Source organism: Rousettus aegyptiacus, unplaced genomic scaffold (genome assembly GCF_014176215.1).
Source record: "Rousettus aegyptiacus isolate mRouAeg1 unplaced genomic scaffold, mRouAeg1.p scaffold_m13_p_6, whole genome shotgun sequence".
Taxonomy (NCBI): domain Eukaryota; kingdom Metazoa; phylum Chordata; class Mammalia; order Chiroptera; family Pteropodidae; genus Rousettus; species Rousettus aegyptiacus.
The window spans coordinates 79352210-79373905 of NW_023416309.1; the positions used below are offsets into that span (position 1 = coordinate 79352210).

Consider the following 21696-nt stretch of genomic DNA (forward strand, 5'->3'; position numbering starts at 1 on the left):
TATGAGTGTATTACTATTGTCCTCTCCTTTTACATCAGTCAATAATTGCTTTATGTATGTAGGTGTTCCTATGTTGGTTGCATATATGTTTACTAGGGTTATGTCCTCTTGATTTGATGATCTCTTTATCATTATGTAATGCCTTTCTTTGTCTCGTATTATAGCTTTTGTTTTAAAATCTATTTTATCTGATAGAAGTATTGCTACCTTGGCTTTTTTTTTTATTATTTCTGTTTGCATGAAATATCTTTTCCCATCCCTTAACTTTCAGTCCGTGAGTGTCATTTGATCTGAAGTGGATCTCTTGTAGATAGCATATGTGTGGGTCTTGTTTTCTTATCCACTTGGTCACCTTTTGTCTTTTGATTGGAGCATTTAATCTGTTTACATTTAAAGTGATTACTGATAGGTACATTGCTACCACTATTTTATTATTCATATTTGTTATTTCTATTTTTTTTCTTACCCCTTCTCTTTTTACAGAAGACCCTTTAACATTTCTTGTAATGTTGGCTTGTTGGTGATGAATTCCTTAAGCTTTTTCCTTAAGCTCTGGGAAGCTCTGAATCTCACCTTCCATTTTAATCAAAAGCCTTGCTAGGTGGAGTATTCGTGGTTGTAGATTCTTGTTTTTCATAACTTTGAATATTTCTTGCCACTCCCTTCTGGCCTACAAAGTTTCCATTGAAAAATCAGCAGACATTTGTATGGGGGTACCCTCGTAAGTAGCTAGTTTCCTTTCTCTTGTTGCATTTTAGATTCTCTGTCTTTGACCTTTGGCATTTTAATTATGATATGTCTTGGTGTAGGTCTGTTTGAATTCCTCTTCTTTGAGACTCTTTGTGCTTCCTGAACTTATATGTTTAATTCCTTTGCCAGGTTAGGGAAGTTTTCTGTCATTAATTCTTCAAATAGATTCTCAACCCCTTGTTCTCTCTCTTCCTCTTCTGGTACTCCTATGATCTGGATATTTCTTTGCTTCATGTTGTCCCAGAGATATCTTAAACAATCCTCATTTTTTAAAATTCTTTTTTCTCTTTGTTGTTCTGATTGGGTGTATTCTGCTACTTTGTCTTCCAATTTGCTGATTTTATCTTCTGCTTCATCCAGTCTACTGTTGAATCCTTCTAGTATATTCTTCATTTCAGTTATTGTATTCCTCATTTCTGTCTGGTTCTTTTAATGGTTTCTATGTCCTTTTTTACACTGTTGAGGTTCTCATTGTGCTCATCCATTCTCGCCACAAGTTCATTGAGCATCTCTATAAACATTATTTTGAATTCTGTCTCTGGTAGGTTCCTTGCCTCCATTTCATTTCGCTTATTTTCTGGAGATTTCTCCTTTTGTTTCATTTGTAGCATGTTTCTTTGTTTTCTCTTTTTATTAGCCTTTCTATGTTCATTTCTATGTGTCAGGAATATTTGTTTCATCTCTCAGCCTTGGCCAGATGGTTTAATGTGGAAGGTGTCCTATGTGGCCCAGTGGCACACTCTCCCTGATATCTTATGCCGGAGGCTCTGGATGTCATCTTTGTGTGGGTTGTGTGTAATTTTCTGTTGTTGCCAATCCTTTATTGTTATTAGCAGATCAGTGGATGGGATTAATGCTCAGGCTGACTAATCGTGGGAACTGGCTGCACCTACAGGGTAAGAGTTGTTGTGTGGAGGCTGATCCCACAGAGTGAGATTTGCCCTAGCAGGTTTGTGTGCTTGTTGCAACGACCCTTTGCATCACTAATGGGACTAGTCAGGAGTTGCTCTGTTGTGGTCTGGTGCCAGTCACCAGATGCATTGGTTTTGTGGCCCCTTGGGAGGGGCTCCTTCATAGGCCAAGGTCAGCTGCTGCTTTTGATTGCTCAGGGCTACCCAGTGAGAACTACAAAGTGATCCACAGGTGGTTGTTGCCTATGCTGGATCTATAGGTAAGTGGAAGAGATAACACTGTAGGCAGTGGTCAGTTATCCCCCATCCCTGACCTATGGCATTTTAGCAAAGGGACCAGTGCTCCTTAAGGCCTGACACTGCCTGTCAGTTGCCTGTAAGTCTCTGAAACTGGATGAGCCTCTGGGTGATATGCATGTTGGATGGTGCAGGAACCCTGGGAGTCTCCTGGTCTGTTGAGTAAATTTCCCCCTGCCACTGCAGTGTCAGTTTACATGCCAACGCTGTCTCTGTGGCTCCCTGTACAAGTTTCCACCTATAGCAAGGTCAGCTGTTGCCCATCCTGTGTCTAAATGTGCCACCCCGGGGCAGGGACAACTACCTATCAATGTGCAGTGGGCACTTTGTGTATTGGATGGAACAGGAGCTCAGGGAGTCAAGGGCCATCAGACCAGTACAGACCCCTATAATCCCCTCAAGAGATATTGCAGCTCGTACAGGCAGCAGTGGTCTGTCCACAGCTATTTTCTTCGAAATGCACTTACTACGCTAGCCAGGGTCTGTTGCCTGCGCTGACTGCATAACCCCAGAGCCAAGCAGGGCTTGTCAATGGGCTGCGGGCACTTTGTGGCTTGGGTGAAGTGGGATCTCAGGGAGACAAGGTCCATCCAGCTAATACAGCCTCAGTTTTGCTGCAACTTCTGTGCCTGGGTGTTCCCATAGCTTCGATGTGGCTTTTTTATATTATCAGACGTAGGTGTTATGATCAACTGGACTTCAGGTGATTCTCCACATTGATGATTTTATAATTTGGTTGTAATTTCAATGCGGACAACTTTGGAGGGGAGGCTCTCGAAGTGATCCCTACAGGGACTGCCAGTTCTAACTATCTATTCAATTTTTATGAAGGCTGCATGATATTCCGAGATGTAAATGTACCATCATTTAAAAAACATTCCCCTACAGACAAGCATTGCCTTAATCACAATTCTTCTTCCCCCCCCCTCCCTTTCCTTCTCTCTTTCCCTTTCTCTTTCTCTTTCCCTCTCCCTCCTTCTTTCATGTATAAACAATGTCACTGAAATCATTCTTGTACATGTGATTTCTATTTACTGGTGCTTTTATTTCTTTGGGATAAAAATTGCAGGAATGGAATCATGTGATTGAAGGGTATATGTATTTTTATTTAAATAGATATACACAGATAGCTTTACAAAGGTACTATAGCTATTAAATTTTTACCAGACATAATTGAGAAAATATTTTTCCTCTATCCCTACCAGCAATAGATATTATCATTTAAATATATTTTTGCTCATCTGTTGAGTATACAATGATTCCATAAATCATGTGTTCATATCCTTTGCCCATTTTTCCTTGGGGGCTTATTTAGCCTTCTACCATCAGAGAAAGGTGTATTTAGTTCAGTGACAGACATAGTACCTGTTGACTCTAACCACATGGAGTTCATTCCACTGAGTCATTTGAAAGTTTTTGTTTTTGTGTTTGTTATTTATGACCATGATTCTTGTCCTAATCCCAGGTGTCTTCCTGGGGATACTCCCAAAACTTTTACTGCCATCTTTTCTGCACGCCCGCTCCACCTCACACACAGGTGTTTGTGAATACTCATCACCTTTAGCCACAGGAGTGGGACTAATCTCAAGCCCACCCACTTAGATCCCTTCTTCTGCAGTGGTTAGCCTTCCTCTTTAGTGTCATGTTGGATTCAGAACTGCTCTATGAAGCTTCCACTCTCTAAGCTACACCCAGGAAATGAAGCACAAGCCATGCTGTTCTTAAATTTCTCCTCAACCTACTTGATATTTTCAAGAGTGTTTATAATGTTTCCTTCAACCTTCAACCCTGATTGGGGCTCAGGAATGAGGGATCAGATATTAACTCTGACTTAGTGACCCAGACGACCTCTAACCCCTAGTCACATCTCCTCCAATCTCCTTCTCCCAACAGCTGGTCACAATTTCCCAGTGATAGAAAAAGTTCCTTGATGTCATATGTTGCCTTCTTTCTTAATCTATGATTCTTCACGTTTTCTCAAGGTCCCAGGATTTTCAAGTGAAAGTACAGGCTTTTGAACTCTTGCCTCAGCTACTTGTTAAAAATATCCAGAAATGCAATTAACTTCTTTATTTTAGACTGTATCTACCTTCCCTACAAATCAGCACATGACTACTGTTTGAATACTACGGGGGAAATGCAAAAGGCATAAGAAAACCTCAGTTAATTTCTCCAAATATTATCCCACTATGTTTGTTATGGCACATGAGTTGATATTAAATTGGCCAAGAGAGGATAGTTGATATCCATGCATTTACCAGGGAGTAAAATCTTGACCTTTATGTCATCCAAGATCTATTACAAACTCTGTTAAAAGAAGCAGTGTTCAAGGAGAATTTCTTGAAAGACACATAGACATTTCAGATTTTATAAAATATATTCCTGGCTTAAGCCAAATTAGCAGAGATCTGAGAACCTAGATTGCAATATATTGATGCTTTGAGAATTGTTTTTTCTCAGTTGTAGTCAAGTGTGGCATCATTTGCTTACACTTAAGGTGGTTATGAGAAACTGCCCTAAGAAAGTAATTGATTCATTTATTATACGTCCATCATAAAGGATATTCACTTCAACACATAGGGCCCCTTTAATGAGTACTTGTGGAAGAAACTCCTGACTCCAAACCCCAAGTTTCTGTACCTCTTCTTAGCACCAGTTTGTATTTATCATATCAACATTTTCAATAGTGTTTAGTCATGTTTCCCTTTTCACATTCACTGACAGGAAAGTTAGATTCAAACTTGTAGACAGCCAAGAACAAATATTTAGGTCATTACAGTATGCATTCAGAGCATCGTTCCCAGCTTCATTTAGTATCCTCTCTCTTATTTTTTACTTTTTTCACCCTACTTTTAATTTATGTTCCTTTGTTGCATTTTATGTATTCTGGTAAGCTTCTCTAATTTTTTCCTGGAATATGGGGATACAAACAAAGTTCACAAACAAATATGTATCAGTAAAGTTTGTGTCTATTTTTGCAATTCTATTTGATATCCTCGCACACCTCCAAAATAGTGTTCTTAGAAATCATTTTTTATATAAACTTTTCTTGTTTTTAAGAAGCAGCATAATAAAATATGGTAGGCTTTCTATTCTGAGCAACTCTTTTCTATAGGAAGTCACTGAAAAAATCAATCTTAAGCAAAAACAATCTTAAGCAACCCATTCTTAAGAATGGGAAAGAGATTCGGAGACAAGTTATACATTGTAAAATGCCATGTCATGCAAGGTGTGACTCTGTAGGCTGGTACAAGTCTCTGATGAGAAAAGTACAGAAATTGAGAATAGCATCTAGAAAATTTCATAGCAATTTGAGAAAGTAACAGACAATAAATCAGATTTGAATCTGATAATAAAAAAAATGTGGGTTGTATTTTGTATGTCTTTTTCATTTCTACTAATCCATTTTCATTGAGTATCAGTCCACAATAGATTGGAAATTAAAAACATCACCATCAGCAATGACTTAAAAACTGGTCTTTCGCAATAAATAGTTGGAGAAGCATAGCTTTAAGGTTTTACCCTACCTTCCCACGGTCACAATACAGGAAGAGTTCAGCAAACATCTGCCTCCGCATATCAGTTTTTATGACCTCCCGGAATTCATCAGCACAGTGGCAAAGGTGCTTAAGGAGTTTCTCAAACATTTCACTTTTAAAGTCTGCAATGTGTGAAGAGATGTACTGCAAAGGAAAAGAGGATAGATGATTTAAAACCATGCTCTTTACTTGGATTTTCCCAAGGATCAGTTGATGTGCATGAAATTATCAACTGCAATTTTTTCCCATATCATTTATTTGTCACTTAGATAAAGCAGTTTCATGTTAGTGCCATTCTACAGGCTGTGCTGCAGAGAGAGATATGATCAGTACAGTCCCTAACACCATACAACACCAGTAGGACTAGATATTTTTGGAGAAATTTCCCTCTCTAGATCACATCAGCAATATATAGGGCAGATTTTTTACCTCATAGTATGGAATAGCAGCAACCACAGAATGTTGCCTGTAAATTAATAGTTTTAAAAATTGGGTGCAGTTTTTCTTTCAATGTATGGCATATAATACCATCTGTTTTAATGAACTGGGTACATTTAATTATTAGAGTGTAGGAATGGATGTTTTTTGTTTCCTGTTTTTTGATATTACAATAAGGTATTCTGTGTCTATGATTTTCTTTTCTTTTGAAAGTGTAAAGTCTGAAACATCTATACTCTGGGTCTTTTCTCTTGGTCCCTGTTTGAATAAATTCTCTGAAGCAGGATTGCTAGCTTAGAAGGTAAATGCATCTGTATTTTTGGTAGGTTTCGACGCAGGCCTGTACCCTTTTGTGCTCCCACCACTAATGTATGAGTATATTTTTTCTCAGCCTCACCATCAGTGTATATTGTCTTCCTTGTTTCAGCTAATTTGATAGGTCAAGAATGTTACATTCTTGATCTACACCTGACTATAATATCTCATAATAGAGACAAATGGCTCAAGCACTTGAATTGTTTCTGAGTGGACTCTTTCTGAAGTTTTAGCGGAGTTCACAGTCAATGATTTCCTCCTCTGCCCCAAGCACAGCAGTAACCAAATTTGTACTGGTAACCAAATTTGTTCTCAATGATCCTACATCCACAGCCACATGATGGAGCTAGGGGAGGATATTAACCTAAACAAAGCGATTCAGATTTTCTCCACTGGGAATTGGGAATTAGGACTCGGAAATGTCCAGTTGGTGTCTAAAAGAGGCTGGACCTGCAAATGTAAACTTAACAATTGTTGGATGACCAGATTCCTGCACATGAGCTGAGGATGCAGAGAAATTCTGTACATAGAGACAGGTGGATCAGAATGCAGAGAGAGCATCAAAAGCAAAGACTCTTGATGTTTTCCAAGTCCCTATTTTAGTCTCTTCTGAGGCCAGACCATATTCTTATACTTGGATTCTGCACATTTCATTTTTAGCTACATTAGCTCAGATTGCTTTCTTGTAATTAAAGAATAATAACTAATACAGTTTGTTTAAAATGAAACATTTTGTTGGAATATTTTGTTGACACATAATTTCTGAAATGAAAGATAAAGTCGATATTTCACTTCCTCATTAAAATTATCTAGGCAAATTTAGAATGTATTATGTAAGAGATACATTAGGCTTGAATCCATTCTAATGAATCATAAACCATTATTCAACTAGTTTAGAGATCAAAAGATAAAAATTAAAAGCAAAGAGCTTTTCTAAATATTTAGTTTCCTTAGCTGCCTAAACCACATAATTCTTATTATTCTTGATGAATCAATGAGTACAGTTAAGGTCTTATCTGTTACCTCGGGAAGCAGAATAACATAATGGTTAAGAACTCACATTTTGGAGCCTGTCTGGGTTCAAATCCCAGTTCCTATATTTACTGGCTGAGTAACCTTGGGCGAATCATTGAAATTCCCATTTTCTTCATTTGCGAAATGGGGTCATGGGGAGGATCTTGTGTATGTACAGCGCATTGGTATTTCATATAATAAGTTCTCTATAGCTATTGTTCTTTTTTCCTTTTGAGCTAGGTAAGAAATTGACCAAAAAAATTTTCTTTATAGATTAAAAGTCCAGTCAGCTGACATACATAATTAGAAGGAAAAACCCAATGAGATCAGGGGCTCTTTAAGTGTGGTCTTTTGATCACATCACCTGTGAGCTTGTTAGAAATGCAAATTTTGGAGCCCTACTCCACACCTACTGAGTAAGAAACTCTGGAAGTAGGACCCAGAATATAAGTTTTAAAAAGCTCTCTGTTGCATTTATTTTTTGTTGCATTTATTTTTTCTACTTTTGTTGTTGTTGTTTTCAATTTTATTTATTTCTGCTCTAATTTTGATTATTTCTTTCCTTCTGCTGACTTTAGGCTTTATTTGTTCTTCCTTTCTGTTTTTTTAAGATGAACCATTAGGTTGTTTATTTGGGCTCATTCTTGTTTTTTGAGATAGGCCTGTAATAATATAAACTTCTGCCTGACTTCAAATTGTACAACAAAGTGACAGTAATCAAAACAGCATGGCATTTGCAGAGAAACAGACACACAGACCAGTGGAACAGAATCGAGAGTCCAGAAGTAAATCCATATTTACATAGGCAAATAATTTTCAACAAAGAAGCCAAAAACATACAGTGGAGAAAGGAAAGCCTCTTCAATAAATGGTGCTGGGAAAATCGTACAGCTGAAACTTATTAGATTCCTTACCCAACGTCACCATAAATAAGTAAATAAATAAGAAGGACATGTACCAATAACTCTTTAATAAAAAAAAAATGCAGCTCTTGTGCTTACTCAATTTTGAAAACTGTTAAACTAGATGATCTGGGGCAACTGATCCTAATTATACCAGTATCCTAAGATCCAGTTGCTTGATTCTTAATCATATTTTGCTTGAATAGCCGGTATTTTTCTAATTACTAAGGTAGAATTATTGAATAGTTGACATTTTCTGGCAATATTGTGGCTCAATTCCCTAATGCTGAAAACAATTACTGATTCATGAAAAGAATCATCCTGTTTTATATTAAGCTTTTTGGAATTGACCTCAAAGCCATATGAGTTTTCTGGCTGTGGGAATGCTATTAAAGCAAAAATTAGTTTAACTGTTTCTTTGAGACACTTCAACATTCTGGATTTATAACCTATAGCTTTTCTGAATGGTCATTTTCTATAAGTGTGAGCTGTATGTCATAAAGACTACCAGTTACAAACTCAACTATAAATAAAATTCCAAATAGAACAATTATAGCAGTTTGCAGGTATCTCTTGTAAAATCAGAAAAAGTAAAAACATATAATAGCCTTGTGTTTTCATATCTTCCTAAGGAATAAATCAATTAACACCCATAAACCCCAAAATGATTGCTTAAATTAATCTAAGAATATAATTAACTACTAATATCCTTCACTTTAATAGTTCTGTGAGCTGGTAAACACTTAAATTGTACTTAATTGGATTGTCTTTGTGTGCTGGGTTCCAATGTAATGAATCTGGGGCTTTTCCTTTCTGACTTGAAAACTCAAAATATTAAGAATATGATGTCACATTTAACAAGTTCGTAACTACTATTAGATTCTACAGCTCTTGGCCATTGAGATTCACACTTAATTTAACTAGATATACTGGAGAGTTGCCGAACTGGGTGATGTAAGAGCAATAGAAAAAAAAAACTGTATTTGAAAATGATCTTAGGTATTAATTTCCAAACTGGTAGCAAATAATATTTTCAGGAGTGTCTGCAAACCAGGACTAAGGATATTGAAATACACAAAGTATATTTGCTATCTATCATTGAAGAGGTGGTGTGTTCACATAGTTTAAATATACTTTAACTCTTTTGCTTTTTAAAAATTTGCTTAACAAAAGAATGAACAAAATCCCCATTTAATGTCCAATAATAATAAAAGTCACAGACTGAAACACACAATTTTACCCCTACTGATGAAATGTAACTTAGACAATGTTATACGCTGAATCGTGTCCCTAGCAAATTCATATGTTGAAGACCTAACCCCTAGTACCTCAGAATGTGACCACATTGAAATAGGATCTTTAAAGAGGTAATCAAATTAAAATGAGATCATTAGGGTGAGCCCTAAGCTAATATGACTTTAGTTCTTAAAAGAGCAGGAAATTTGGAAACAGACATGTACAGAGGTAAGACCATGAGAAGACATAGGGAGAAGATGGCCATCTACAAGCCAAGGAGAGAAGCTCTCAAAAGAAACCAACCCTGATACCTTGTCTTGAACTTCTAGCCTCCAGAATTGTGAGAAATTAAATTTCTGATGTTTAAGTCACCCAGTCTATGGTACTTTGTTAAAGCAGCCCTAGGAAGCTAATACAAATAATAAGGAATTACTCATGAGGCAGTTCTAGGATTTTTGCATTTCTTACAGTTGAAGACCACCTAGGAAGACACGTACCAACTTGGAAGATAGTTCACCACAAGCTCTTCCATTTCCCTGGCCTAAAATTGCCTTTTTCCCCGCAAGGTTTCCTCATGTAGTTTCACAATATATTGCCGTCTCTACTTCCCTAAAGCCATCATTCTGTCCTTCCCTTCCACAGCTCAAAGCACATGAAAAACAAAATAAGCAAAACAAAACGAAAATTAAAAAACACAAAATTATAAATAATAGAATAGAAAGCCACTCAGATATATACTATTTTAGGGGGAAATACAAAGCCTGGATTTAGTAGAATAAGTTAAAGAAAAGACAATCTTTGGGTATAGTTGATGAAGCTTTTCTATTTAAAATGTAAGCTTTGAGCCATGTTGATTTGAAAGCCTCAGACTATGCAATTAATATAAAACAACCGAGCATAACAAAGTGACCATCTCAAAGTAGCCTGCTATGGAGCAAGAGCAGACCGAGTTCCAAAGAAGAGAATCCAGCAGAGGCATGGCCCTTATTTCTCTTGGCCAAGGGATGCACCAGTTCCTCAGTGTGGCAGAATCCAAAGTTGTTTTTTGCATATAATTATTCTTAATCCCATTATATATCCTCAGACTACTTGCAGCCCAGGCCCACTGAAGGATGCTCCAAGGAAACTGACCCTCACTTTATCAAGTCTCACAGTAAACAGGAACGTGTTGAGTTATTTTCACTTGCTCTTGGTAAGTGGGTAGATGTGTGGCCAGAGTCTCCATAATGATAAAGTGAGAAATAAGGTCAAAGCAAAGCGAACTCCTCAATTAGGGTGACCGACTGCCTCATTTTGCCTAAGACTTTCCTGGTTTTAGCAGGAAACTCCTAAGTCCCAGGCAAACCAAGATTCTTTGAAACCCTATACCTTAATCCATGCCAATAGTCTAATTTCTGCGAGGAGCTTTGGGAACCTCTGTTATATGATGCAGAATGCTTCATATTCTGCATCATATCCTGCTTTATATAACAAAATATTTCTGTAAGTATCTGTATCCTTTGCCATAAACTTTATAGCCTTTAACTGTGTCTGTGGCATCTTCTTATCACCATCCCATTGGGACAAATACACATAAAGCAAACTATATAGTTTTATCCTATTGTATGCATTCGCCCATTCTCAATTCTTTGTTGTATTTATGTAATCACAAGACAAAAATATCTAAATGTTTGTTATAGATAACTGAGAATGATGAACACAAATGATAATTCGAGACATTAGTCTGGAGCAGAACTGATAAGCAGGCCACACTTCCTTAGAGAACAGTCCTTTAAAAGGATTCGCTCTTGTCTGAGAAAGCTATGCTTTATATTACTTTGGAGAGAAGAGTTTAGGGGACCTTGAAAAGAATAAATCAGGAAAGAATATAATCCAGGCAGAGCCAACTGATAGTACCAATGGAAATAGAAGTGAGTCACCAGAGGTGGAGAAAGAGGATCTGATAAGAAGTCACCTCCCTCAGCGACTTACTCTGAGGTCTTTGGAGGCTCTCCTCTACCTGAGGCCATCCTTTCCCCTCACTCCACAAACCCTTCTCATACTAAAGATCTTGTATATAGTCATCATCAATGGTTTATAAATAAGACATTCCTTTCCCTGGCAATGCATGGTGTGCCCTCTTTTTCTGATACAATTTTTCTCACAGAAATAGTCACTCTTATTAAGAACTCCATTTCAAGCACATTGAAATCAAAGACCCCAGCCACTATATGAAATACTGCTTCTATCTGGGTAATAAGTTCCAAGTTCTAAACAATCAATCACGTTACAGAAACTTTTTTTTTTTGGAGAGGGGCATATAGCCAGCCACTTGTGGGAATGTCATTTAAAAAATTATGGGCACTTTAACAACTCAAGGTAACATTTACCTTAAGACATACCAAGAAAAATTTAGACATGCTTATCTCTCAGAATTCTCTTGAAGCAGATTAGTAGGAAATTCATCAAAATGAAGGGTATTGTAGAGTTCAAAAAGCTCAGGAATATAAGAGAACATTCCTACCTAAAAAGTTAACTAAATTTTCTATATCCACTTTAATGATATTTAGATAAAAAATATATACTTGAAATGGTCTTCTATTGATAAACAAATTAACTAATCACATAGTGAAATAAAAGGGTAGATCCTCCATAATATTGAAATCTGGGAATTTCAGGACTGGGCCATTTATCAGCACCTACTTACTCCTGGCCTGAACACAAGACAATGCAGTTCGTATTGCTAACAGGAGCCCACAGAATTAACTCTAAGAGTTAAGACTTCTGTTCCTTTTCAAATTTGTATAGGGAATACAATATCTACTTGAAAAACTCAATATCAGTGTTAAAACCTTTTTAAAAAATAGTAAGTTTTGTCTCCTAGAATGAGTTGTCTTTTGGGAACCAGAGTATCCTGAGAATTTAAAACAAGCCTGACACTCTTCCAAAACATACCTCGTATGTACCTAAATATTCAACTTATAAAACAAAATATAACAGTCTCAAAGAAACCAATATCATATATATTTTAAATTGCTCCCGTCAATACATAAATGTTTAAAGCATCATTCTTAAGGTTCTTTTAAAGGAGATACAAGGTATGGCAGGTAGAAGAAATTTAAAACTCATAACCACCAGATGAGTTTCCTACATGAAACCTGCCTCACTGAATTCTCATTTTTCTTTTACTATGCATCCCTTGGCAGGGATGAATATATTAATTCATAATATTTTTTACCTGTTCATCACTTCGCAATTGTCTTTTCGTGGTACATGTCCTTAATTTGCTTTTATTTTGATCCTTCCATTCCCTGGATCCTATTCTGGTTTTATCAGCATGTCTATTTATGCATCCGCATGCGCGCGCGCGCGCGCGCACACACACACACACACACACACACCACACGCCTGCATTTGGTCGTTAAGAGTAAGAAATACAACTTCTAATTTTGACATTTCTCCTACCACAGAGAGTAAATATTCAGTATATACTTAATAGCCAAGAAACTAGAAGTAAATATTCTAAAATAGTTACTTTTGGTCTTTATACTAGAATAAAGTAGAGAGTTATAGTAACAAAAACATCATATCTGTTCATTTATCTACCAGAAAACAGTTAAGCTAGGAAAAAAATATGTACACAGAGGCATCTGTGACCACCTCTCCATTTGTCTTTTTCTCTGCAGCAATTATTACTTAATGACTTCATTTTCTCCAAACATGATCCACCCTGAATGCTAAGTACACTGCTCATTACAAACCATCAGTAGAGCAATTGCATGGCATAGTTTCTCCACTGGATGGCACCTGTGTGTAACATCTTGACTTAAAGCCTGACATTTATTTCATTTTCTTCCAGTTTCGTTAAACAGGTTCTGACAAAAGAGCCTTAAAGCAAATATTTTTAAAAGCAAGTATTCCAAACACCACTTCTATGTCATATGTCATATAAGATAACTCCATGATTTATTGATCAGATAATTAAATATGTTCAATAAATATTTCTACACAAGAAATACTTTCTTGGTTTCTAATTAATATAACAGTTCTCATTTATAATGAAAATACATGAATATGTGTTATTTCCATTTCAGGAAGAGAAGCTGGGAAATGTCAGGAAAACTAATATTAATAGCCCAAACTACCCATTAAAAACAAAATTAGATAGATAGATATCCACAAAGGTATTATGTAGAATGTTAATGAGTTTGTATCAACTATTATTAGATAAACATCACTCGTATCCATTTTCTCCCTTAATTGTATGGATAATTGTATAATGGATGAATACACATATATTCATCCATGATATGTATATGTGTATATATATATGTTGAATTAATTAAAATTAATGAAAGGAGAAAAAAGTAAAATCAACATCATACTTTATAACATTCAGCACCAGAAAACAATGTCTATATTGTCTTGAGGTAAAAGAAAATGTGATTCACTTATAGTGTACTCATCCAAGGTATAATTTTAGAGGCAATATGCAGACATTTTCAACATAAAAGAACTTAGAAAATATAGCATCTATGTGACCTTCATGAAAAAAATTGCTTTACAATAAATTCAGCCATTTAAGAGATAAATCAAAAATAAATAACCTAGAAATGGAAAAGCCATTTAAAAAGGAATAGGAAGTGAACTTCAAATCCATTTAAATATAAGACTAAGATTAATAAACTATGGGAATAGTAATTATAAAAAAGAAAGTGAATGGTAAATATCTGGATAAAATAAAAGTTAGAAAATAACTAATTAAAATTGGAAAATACAAGAAAAAATATGGAAAGAGGTGAGGAAATATTAAATACCTTCATCTTTTTTAATAGGGTGTCGATTGTTATTTCTATAATTGAACTATGTGATTTAAAAAAATAAGTGCAACCTTTCTGATCTTCATCATATGGTCTTTTTTTAGAATGATTTTAGAATAACTTTTGTAAGAAGATATGTTCAATTTCAGCAATTTTCTTATTTTTACTTGCTTCTCTTTCTTCAGTTAGAATCAAGTACAATTAAATGTTTTAATTTTGTGTAATTAAAATTTCATAACAAAATTTATGATCATTTACATTGCCAAAGACCCATCTATCTATTGAGACAAAGTATGTAAAGCTGTTTAAAATGATGCTATCCTAAAGGTGACATTGGTTATTTCTGGGTAAGAAATTTATGGTGATTTTAAAATTTCCCTCTTTGTATTGTTTAAATTAATTTTTTGGTCATGATAATTTTTACAAAATTGAATAACTTTTTCTTGGAAAGTTTTATAATAATCATGGTTTTAAGAATTAATTCTAGGTTATGAGAATATGTATATAGTTATTTTATTTTTATACTTATCTCTGTTTTTAAAATTCCTCACCCCACCCCATTTTTAAAAGTTTAAGACTATAATTTCTCATTTGAGTAAACATTTAGTAGCCTTCCATAAAATTTGGTGTAAGATTTTGGCCCAAAAATTATTAAAGAGAGAATTTTTTAAATTTCCAAATTGTCGGGCTTAAATAATTTTAATTGGCTTATTATTCCAGTTTTATTACATAATAAGAGAGTCTAATATGTCAGAACTTATAAGGTTTTCTTGGTGGCCCATTTATAATAAATTTTGACCAGTATTCCATGAAAACTGGAGTAGTATCACTATAGGGAATGAAGTTTGATTCATACTTATATAATAAGTCTTACTGATAATATAATAGGTTCTTTATATTCTTATTTACTTTTTACCTCTTTGACTTATCAAATACTTCTTTAAAAAAATTTAATTCTTCACACTATATAGAAAAATGAACTCAAAATGAATCAAAAATTAAATAGATATATACACAAGAGTTAAAACCATAAAATATAAATGTCTATCTTTATGACCTTGAATTAGGAAATGATTTCTGAGATATGACACCAAAAGCAAAAACAACAAAAGAAGAAATTAGAAAAACTGGACTTCGTCAAAATTTAAAACTTTCATGCTTCAAAGAACACCATCAGGACAGTAAAAGGATAACCCCCAAACTAGGAGAAAATTTTTGCAAATGATTATTAGACAACGGATTGTATCTAGAATATATAAAGAATTCTTATGACATAGTAATAACCCAATTAAAAAATGTCAAAGTTTCTAAGTAGATATTTCTCCAAACTAGATATGCAAATGTCCAATAAACACATGTAAAGATGCTCAGTACCATTTTAGCCATCAGGAAAATGCATTTCAAAACCACAGTGAGCTACCATTTCGTACCCATAAGAATAAAACCAAAAATAAAAACCCAAAAAAATAACAAATGTTGGCAAAGATGTGGAGCAAATGGAACCCGGTGGAGAAAAGAGTATGGCAATTCTTCAAAAGGTTCAACACAGAGTTATCATGTGACCCAGCAATTCTATGCCTAGGTATATATATACCCAGGAGAATTGAAAACATACGTTCACACAAAAACTTATATACAAATATTCATATTTGCAATAGTCAAAAAGTAAAAACAACCCAAATATCCATCAAATGATGAATGGATAGATAAAATGTGGTATGTCCATATACAGGAATATTATTCTGCAATAAAAAAAATGAAGCACTGATACATGCTATAACATAAATGAAACTTGACAACAGTATGCTAAGTGAAAGATGCTAATGACAGAAGGCCGCATATTGCATGAAATTTATATGAAATTTCCAAAAGAGGCAAATCTATAAGAGACAGAAAGGAGATTAGAGGTTGCCTAGCCCTGAGGTTAGGAGAGAAATAGGAATGACTGCTAATAGGCATGAGGATTCTTTTCAGGGTAATGAAAATGTTCTAAAATGGATCATTTTAATGGTTACACAATTCTGTAAACCTACTAAAAGCCACAGGTGAATTGTAAGGGATATGTAGGAGGTTGAATAACAGTCCTCAAAAATATCAGGTCTTAATCTCTGGAACCTGTAAATATTACCTTATATGAGAAAAGAGCCTTTGTAGCTGTAATTAAGTTAACATGTTCGCGATGAGGAAATTATCTTGAATTATCTATGTGGGCTCTAAATGCAGTCACATGTATCCTTATAAGACAGAGGCAGAAGCAGACTTGACAGGTAGAAGAGGAGGCAACGCGATCACAGAAGCACAGACGCATGATGTAGCCACAAGTCATCAAGGAATGCAGGCAGCCAACAGAAGCTGGAAGAGGCAATTCTCCACTATACCCTCCATAATGAGTGCAGCCCTGACGAAACCTTGATTATGGCCCAGTGATAACAACTTTGGGCTTCTGGCCCCCCAGAATTATGAGAGAATAAATTTCTGTTTTTTTAAGGCACCAAATGTTTTTTATATATTCTATTATAATGTTCTATAAACTCGTGAAGCTTAAAAGTGTCCTATCATCTTTAATAATTTTAAATTTTATAAATGTAAAACTTTAACATTTACAAACATAAAAAATAGTCTTGGTTGCATTAAATGATTTTTAATCTTGAAATTTTCTCAATATTGTTTGTTTGACTCCTTATTTTCATTATCAGATATTCTTTCAACAATTCTCATAAGTTACCTTTTTGGTCATTTAGGTATTTTTCTTATAAAGTAGAAATAGCTTTTTTTTTTAATTATCAAAAATCACCAATCATAAGATAAACTATTGATTTAACAACAGATTATAGGAGTTGGAGAAGAGAAAAATATTATTTCATTAAATGTATACATTGATTGTAAGATGCATATTTTTAAACAATGCTTGATTGAGGTATGATTGACATGTAAAAGTTATACATACATATTTAATATATATAATTAAATGAGTTTGGGGTAAGTATACACCCATGAAATCATCATCACTAAGGCAATATAAACATCTCCATCACCTGTAAGATGCATTTTGATTTCAGAAGTGCAAAAAGAAAACTATTCATCTTAGAAATGAGGAAATGGGAAATATGAAGAGGTCTCCAATCACATGAAGGAACAGGCAAAGTTACATTTTAACATGACATTACTAGAAAAGACCTCTCTTTGAAAATTGAGAAGACCTGGAAGTTCATTTTTACAACATTATTCTAAGACTAGTTGTCTTAATTAAAAAAAAATTACTCCAATGTTGTTATTTTGGCAATTTATGGGTAAAATAGGGACTCTGGAATAAATCTATTTTCAACTGAAAAGGGGCAAAAAGTCACACCATGATTAATCTTTTCATTTCAGTCTGTCAAATTAAATTGCCTTTCTCGAGAAATATAAAAAGACAATGAGAGGCTGAAAGCTTTGCCAACTTTGTCAACAACAGGCAAGATAACAGAAGACCAAATGGAACTAGGATTTTTTCACCACTTCTAATTTATCTGGGAAAATTAAAGAAAATTTACTGAAAATTGTGATTTGCTATTTGCAGCTGAGTTTTTTAAAGTAAAGGAAAGCCTCTTTTCTGTCCTTCCAATTTTGATTTATCTGACCAAAGAATAATTCATGCATTAAAATATACACATTCTTAAGGAAATTCGTATCACAGAGAATACTCTTCTTTTTGGAAAAACTGAATTTATGTGGGCACTAAAAAATTTCAGTCATTCAAATTTTGTAAAATGTTCTACTTTTACTTCCCATTGGGAAGAAGGAAAGTGATGTAGAGGAAATTTCATGTGGAATATTAGTTACTTTTAAAAGAAAGTTTTTTAATAGAGTGGTATATTGGGTTAGTCATATTAGGGGGAAAGTGAAGTTAGATTCTCACTTCATTATTTATCAAAATAAGTTTCAAATTAATTAAAAAATAAAAAGAGCTAGGAAAAAAAATGGATGGATATTTAGTTGAGTTTGGAAAGGACAGAACCTCCTAAGCATAGGAGCCATGGAAAAGACCTCAATAAATTTCCATACATAAAAGTTAACAAAACTTTCTGTAAGTTAGAAATTTACTTAAGTTAGAAAACAGCTTTTAAAATTTTAAAACAATTGAAAAACTTTGAAAAATATTGGTTTTTTAAGTTAGATTTAGATACGAAGGTGGTTCAGAGTATGGGCTCTGGATCGCAAGGGAGATATAGAACAACTTTGACCCTTAGTTTGACCCTGTGACTCGTGAATACCAAATAGACAAATACAGAATCCAAGAAAACACAGAACATAACTAAGACAGGATTGCCAATTCTTATCTATATGGTAATCATATCAAGAAAGATTTCAGATATCCTTCATACAGAACCTTGAAATTGTATATAGTACATAGTTATCACCTTCAGTGGAGCAAGGTTGTAGGAGAGCGGGAGAAAGTTACTTTGGCTCAGACTCAGAGAAAAACGAAGGAAATTAGAAGAAAGACATGAAAAAATATAAAAGCAGACTATAGAAGACTTAGGATTCTGGTACCATTAATTACTTCTTTTGCTTATTCCATTATAATAGAATCATATTTTCTCAGATGCAATATTATGTAGACTTTGAAACCAAACTGACTAAATACAAATTTCCCCAGCTCGACTAACTGTGAGACCTTGTGCAAGTTACTTAACCTTTCTGCATCTCACTGTGTTCATCTACAAAGAAAGGAATAAGGACTGCTGAGAGGATTACCTAAGTTAATATATGGATAGCTTAGGACAGTGCCTGGCCCATAGCTAAGTTTTAAATCTTATTATTATCTGAATAACCAGATTTCACTAAATACAAGAGCTGATTTTTCTTGATCTTACCTGAAGATGTCAGTAAAAGTTTTTCACACTTTCACATCATGATACCACTGATTGAAAAAAAAATTGAGATGCCTTTGTTTACAAGATGCAACCTAATTTCAGAGGCATGAAATTATTTTAAAGTGTGCATCTTAGAATTGATAAAATAGTTATTATGCTTTCATTTATTTTAATTCTAAGTTAATGTAGACATGACATCTACCAAAAGACAATTGAAACTGGGAAAATAATTTGATTCGAATAATGGATAAAGTAACTTCTTACTTCTGTAAATTCCATTTTGTTCAATCTTGGTTCCATTGAGTCAGCAATATTCAATTGTTTGCAACATGCTTCTAATTATGGAATAAAAGTTATTTTCTAGTTAGTTTGGTTATAATACATTCATATTTTATATTCATATTACAGTGCTTTAAAGAAGAACATAAAAATATTTCTTAATTAATGTCCACTAATATTTACAATAAAGTAAATGATATATAGTTCGGTAACATTCCAATTACTACAAAATTATTATTTTTCCGGGTTTTCATTTAACCAAGCAACCCAAACACTGAAAAAATGTGCCTACCTTTTTAATGACCAAGTTAAGATAAAGCAAAAACAAGCATGCGCATCAATAGTATAAAAGACCACTAAAACCTCTGTGTTAGTTAATGACTATATTTATGCTAGCAGGTTCTAAAACACAACACTTACACAAACTTGCTCTTAAGTGTTTTATTTTGTCTTTTAATGTTTCTTAAATTAAATAAACAATATATAAATATGTTCTTTTAGTAAAAGATTCAAATAATGCAAAAATATAAGCAGAATAACATGAATATCTACCTTTTCCTCTATCCTCCACTAGTACTCACTCTGCCCCAGAAGAAATCTCTGTCAATAGTTTATTGTCACCCTTCCAGCAATCTTCATTTTCTATACACACATACACTTTTGTTTTTCTATATATAAATGTGATCATGTTGGTCAGCAACTTGCTTTTTCCACTTAACCAGTCATCTTGTAGATCTTTTCAAATAGGATCTGGAGCTCAGGGGAAGGTTCGGGATGGGACTATGGCTAAAAGTCATCAGCTGAAGTCATGGGTTTGAATAGGAAAATCCAGGGAGTGTATAGTGTATAAAATGATAATAGAGCCAAAATGAAATTCTGGAAAACAACATTTACGGTGCAAAGAAAAGAAGAACAAAGAAATAAAAATGCTAAAAAGTGATCTAGAAGGAAAGATCAAGAAAGAAAGAGATCATAAAAACAAAGAAAAGAGTTTCATGAACAACAGAGTAATAATTAATGGTGAATGTAGCAGTTAGTTTGAATAAAGATTTTTTAAACTTCCATTTAATATGACAATTATGTGATCCTTATTGATCTTATCAAGATACAAACACACAAAATTATATGAGAACTCAAAATGAAAGAACTAATACATTGGCTTCCTCTCCTACTTCTAACAGTTACTCCTCCTGTTAATCATGGGCTAGTACATAAAAAGATTCTTCAGTTATTCTTGATTTTTTTAACTGCTTATTATGAGATGTCAATTTTTGTCACAAGAGGATTGTATAAACTTTAGTATTAGCTTATGCATTAAATGCTGTTATCCCCAACCCAGATCTTCCCCCAAATTCTGGAAGATTATGCAAGCCAGACTGGTTTCTACCAGTAACAGTTGTTAATGGGTGTTTGTGTCTGTTCCCTGGCTGGAGTTTAAGCAATTTAAGGTCAGGAAATATTTCTTAGTCCTCTTTGCACCCTCTACTCTATCACAGTATCTGGAATTTAGTAAGGGCTCCAAAAGTATTGAGTGAATAAATGGTACAAAAAATAAATAGTATAGGAGGAGAGGAGAAACAGTCACTGTAAACTTGGAGTAGTCTAAATTTCTCAATTTTATCACAGTCTTAAATAGTGCTCTCTTAATTCATTCCCTCTGTACCTCCATTAATAACTAAATAAGTAAAATAAGTTATTTCAAGGATTTTCTGAAAGGGAAATTGAGGTTGTGCTGACTATGAAGAAAATTATAGTGTTTAGAGAGGATGAAAAGGTAGAAAGAGAAAAAAAACATTGCCATCAAGGTCCAAGCCATGTTTGAGGACTAGTGATCTAGAAAGCATATTTCATTTTTAAAAATGAGAACAGACTTTAGACAATCTATTATTATCAATGTAATGAAGTGGTCAATTGAATAAAAATCAATTGGATATAAATTATATAAATCTCAGGACCCCAACTCTAGTTCTCTATTCAACAAGTCAGATTTTTATTTTTACTTTTTTTTTTTTTTTTGCTTAATCTCATACAAGAAAACAAAAGCATCAAAATCTGTGTCTATCCATTGGGGTGGTACTTACTATCTCCCTCCTTCCCAGTGAGCGTGGAGGAAATTTGTAGGTGAGTTTTTGTCATCATAATGATGAGGAGAAGATTAGGGACAGAACTCCTACAACTCCTGCAAAATAAAAACTTTCCCCTTCTTGCCAGATATTCAAATAGGTGAAAAAAAACCCTGCTTATAATAATTCTGAATCTAGAATCTATCTGTATTTTATGTATAAACACAGAATATATTTTTGCTATTGAATTTTCAAAAAATGTAACCACTATAAAACTTTGAGAGAGGATTGTACTTT

At 34.2% G+C, this 21696-nt stretch overlaps 1 protein-coding gene across 1 annotated transcript in view; it reads right to left on the reverse strand.

The window, feature by feature from the left end:
• EFCAB5 (EF-hand calcium binding domain 5) overlaps window positions 1–21696 on the reverse strand; it is a 110825-nt gene that overhangs the window by 50605 nt on the left and 38524 nt on the right. The window contains exons 10-11 of the mRNA XM_036223339.1: window positions 19322–19389; window positions 5486–5641 (exon numbers count right to left, since the gene is read on the reverse strand). Coding sequence (XP_036079232.1) covers window positions 5486–5641; window positions 19322–19389 — 224 coding nt within the window. The remainder of the gene's footprint in view (window positions 1–5485; window positions 5642–19321; window positions 19390–21696) is intronic.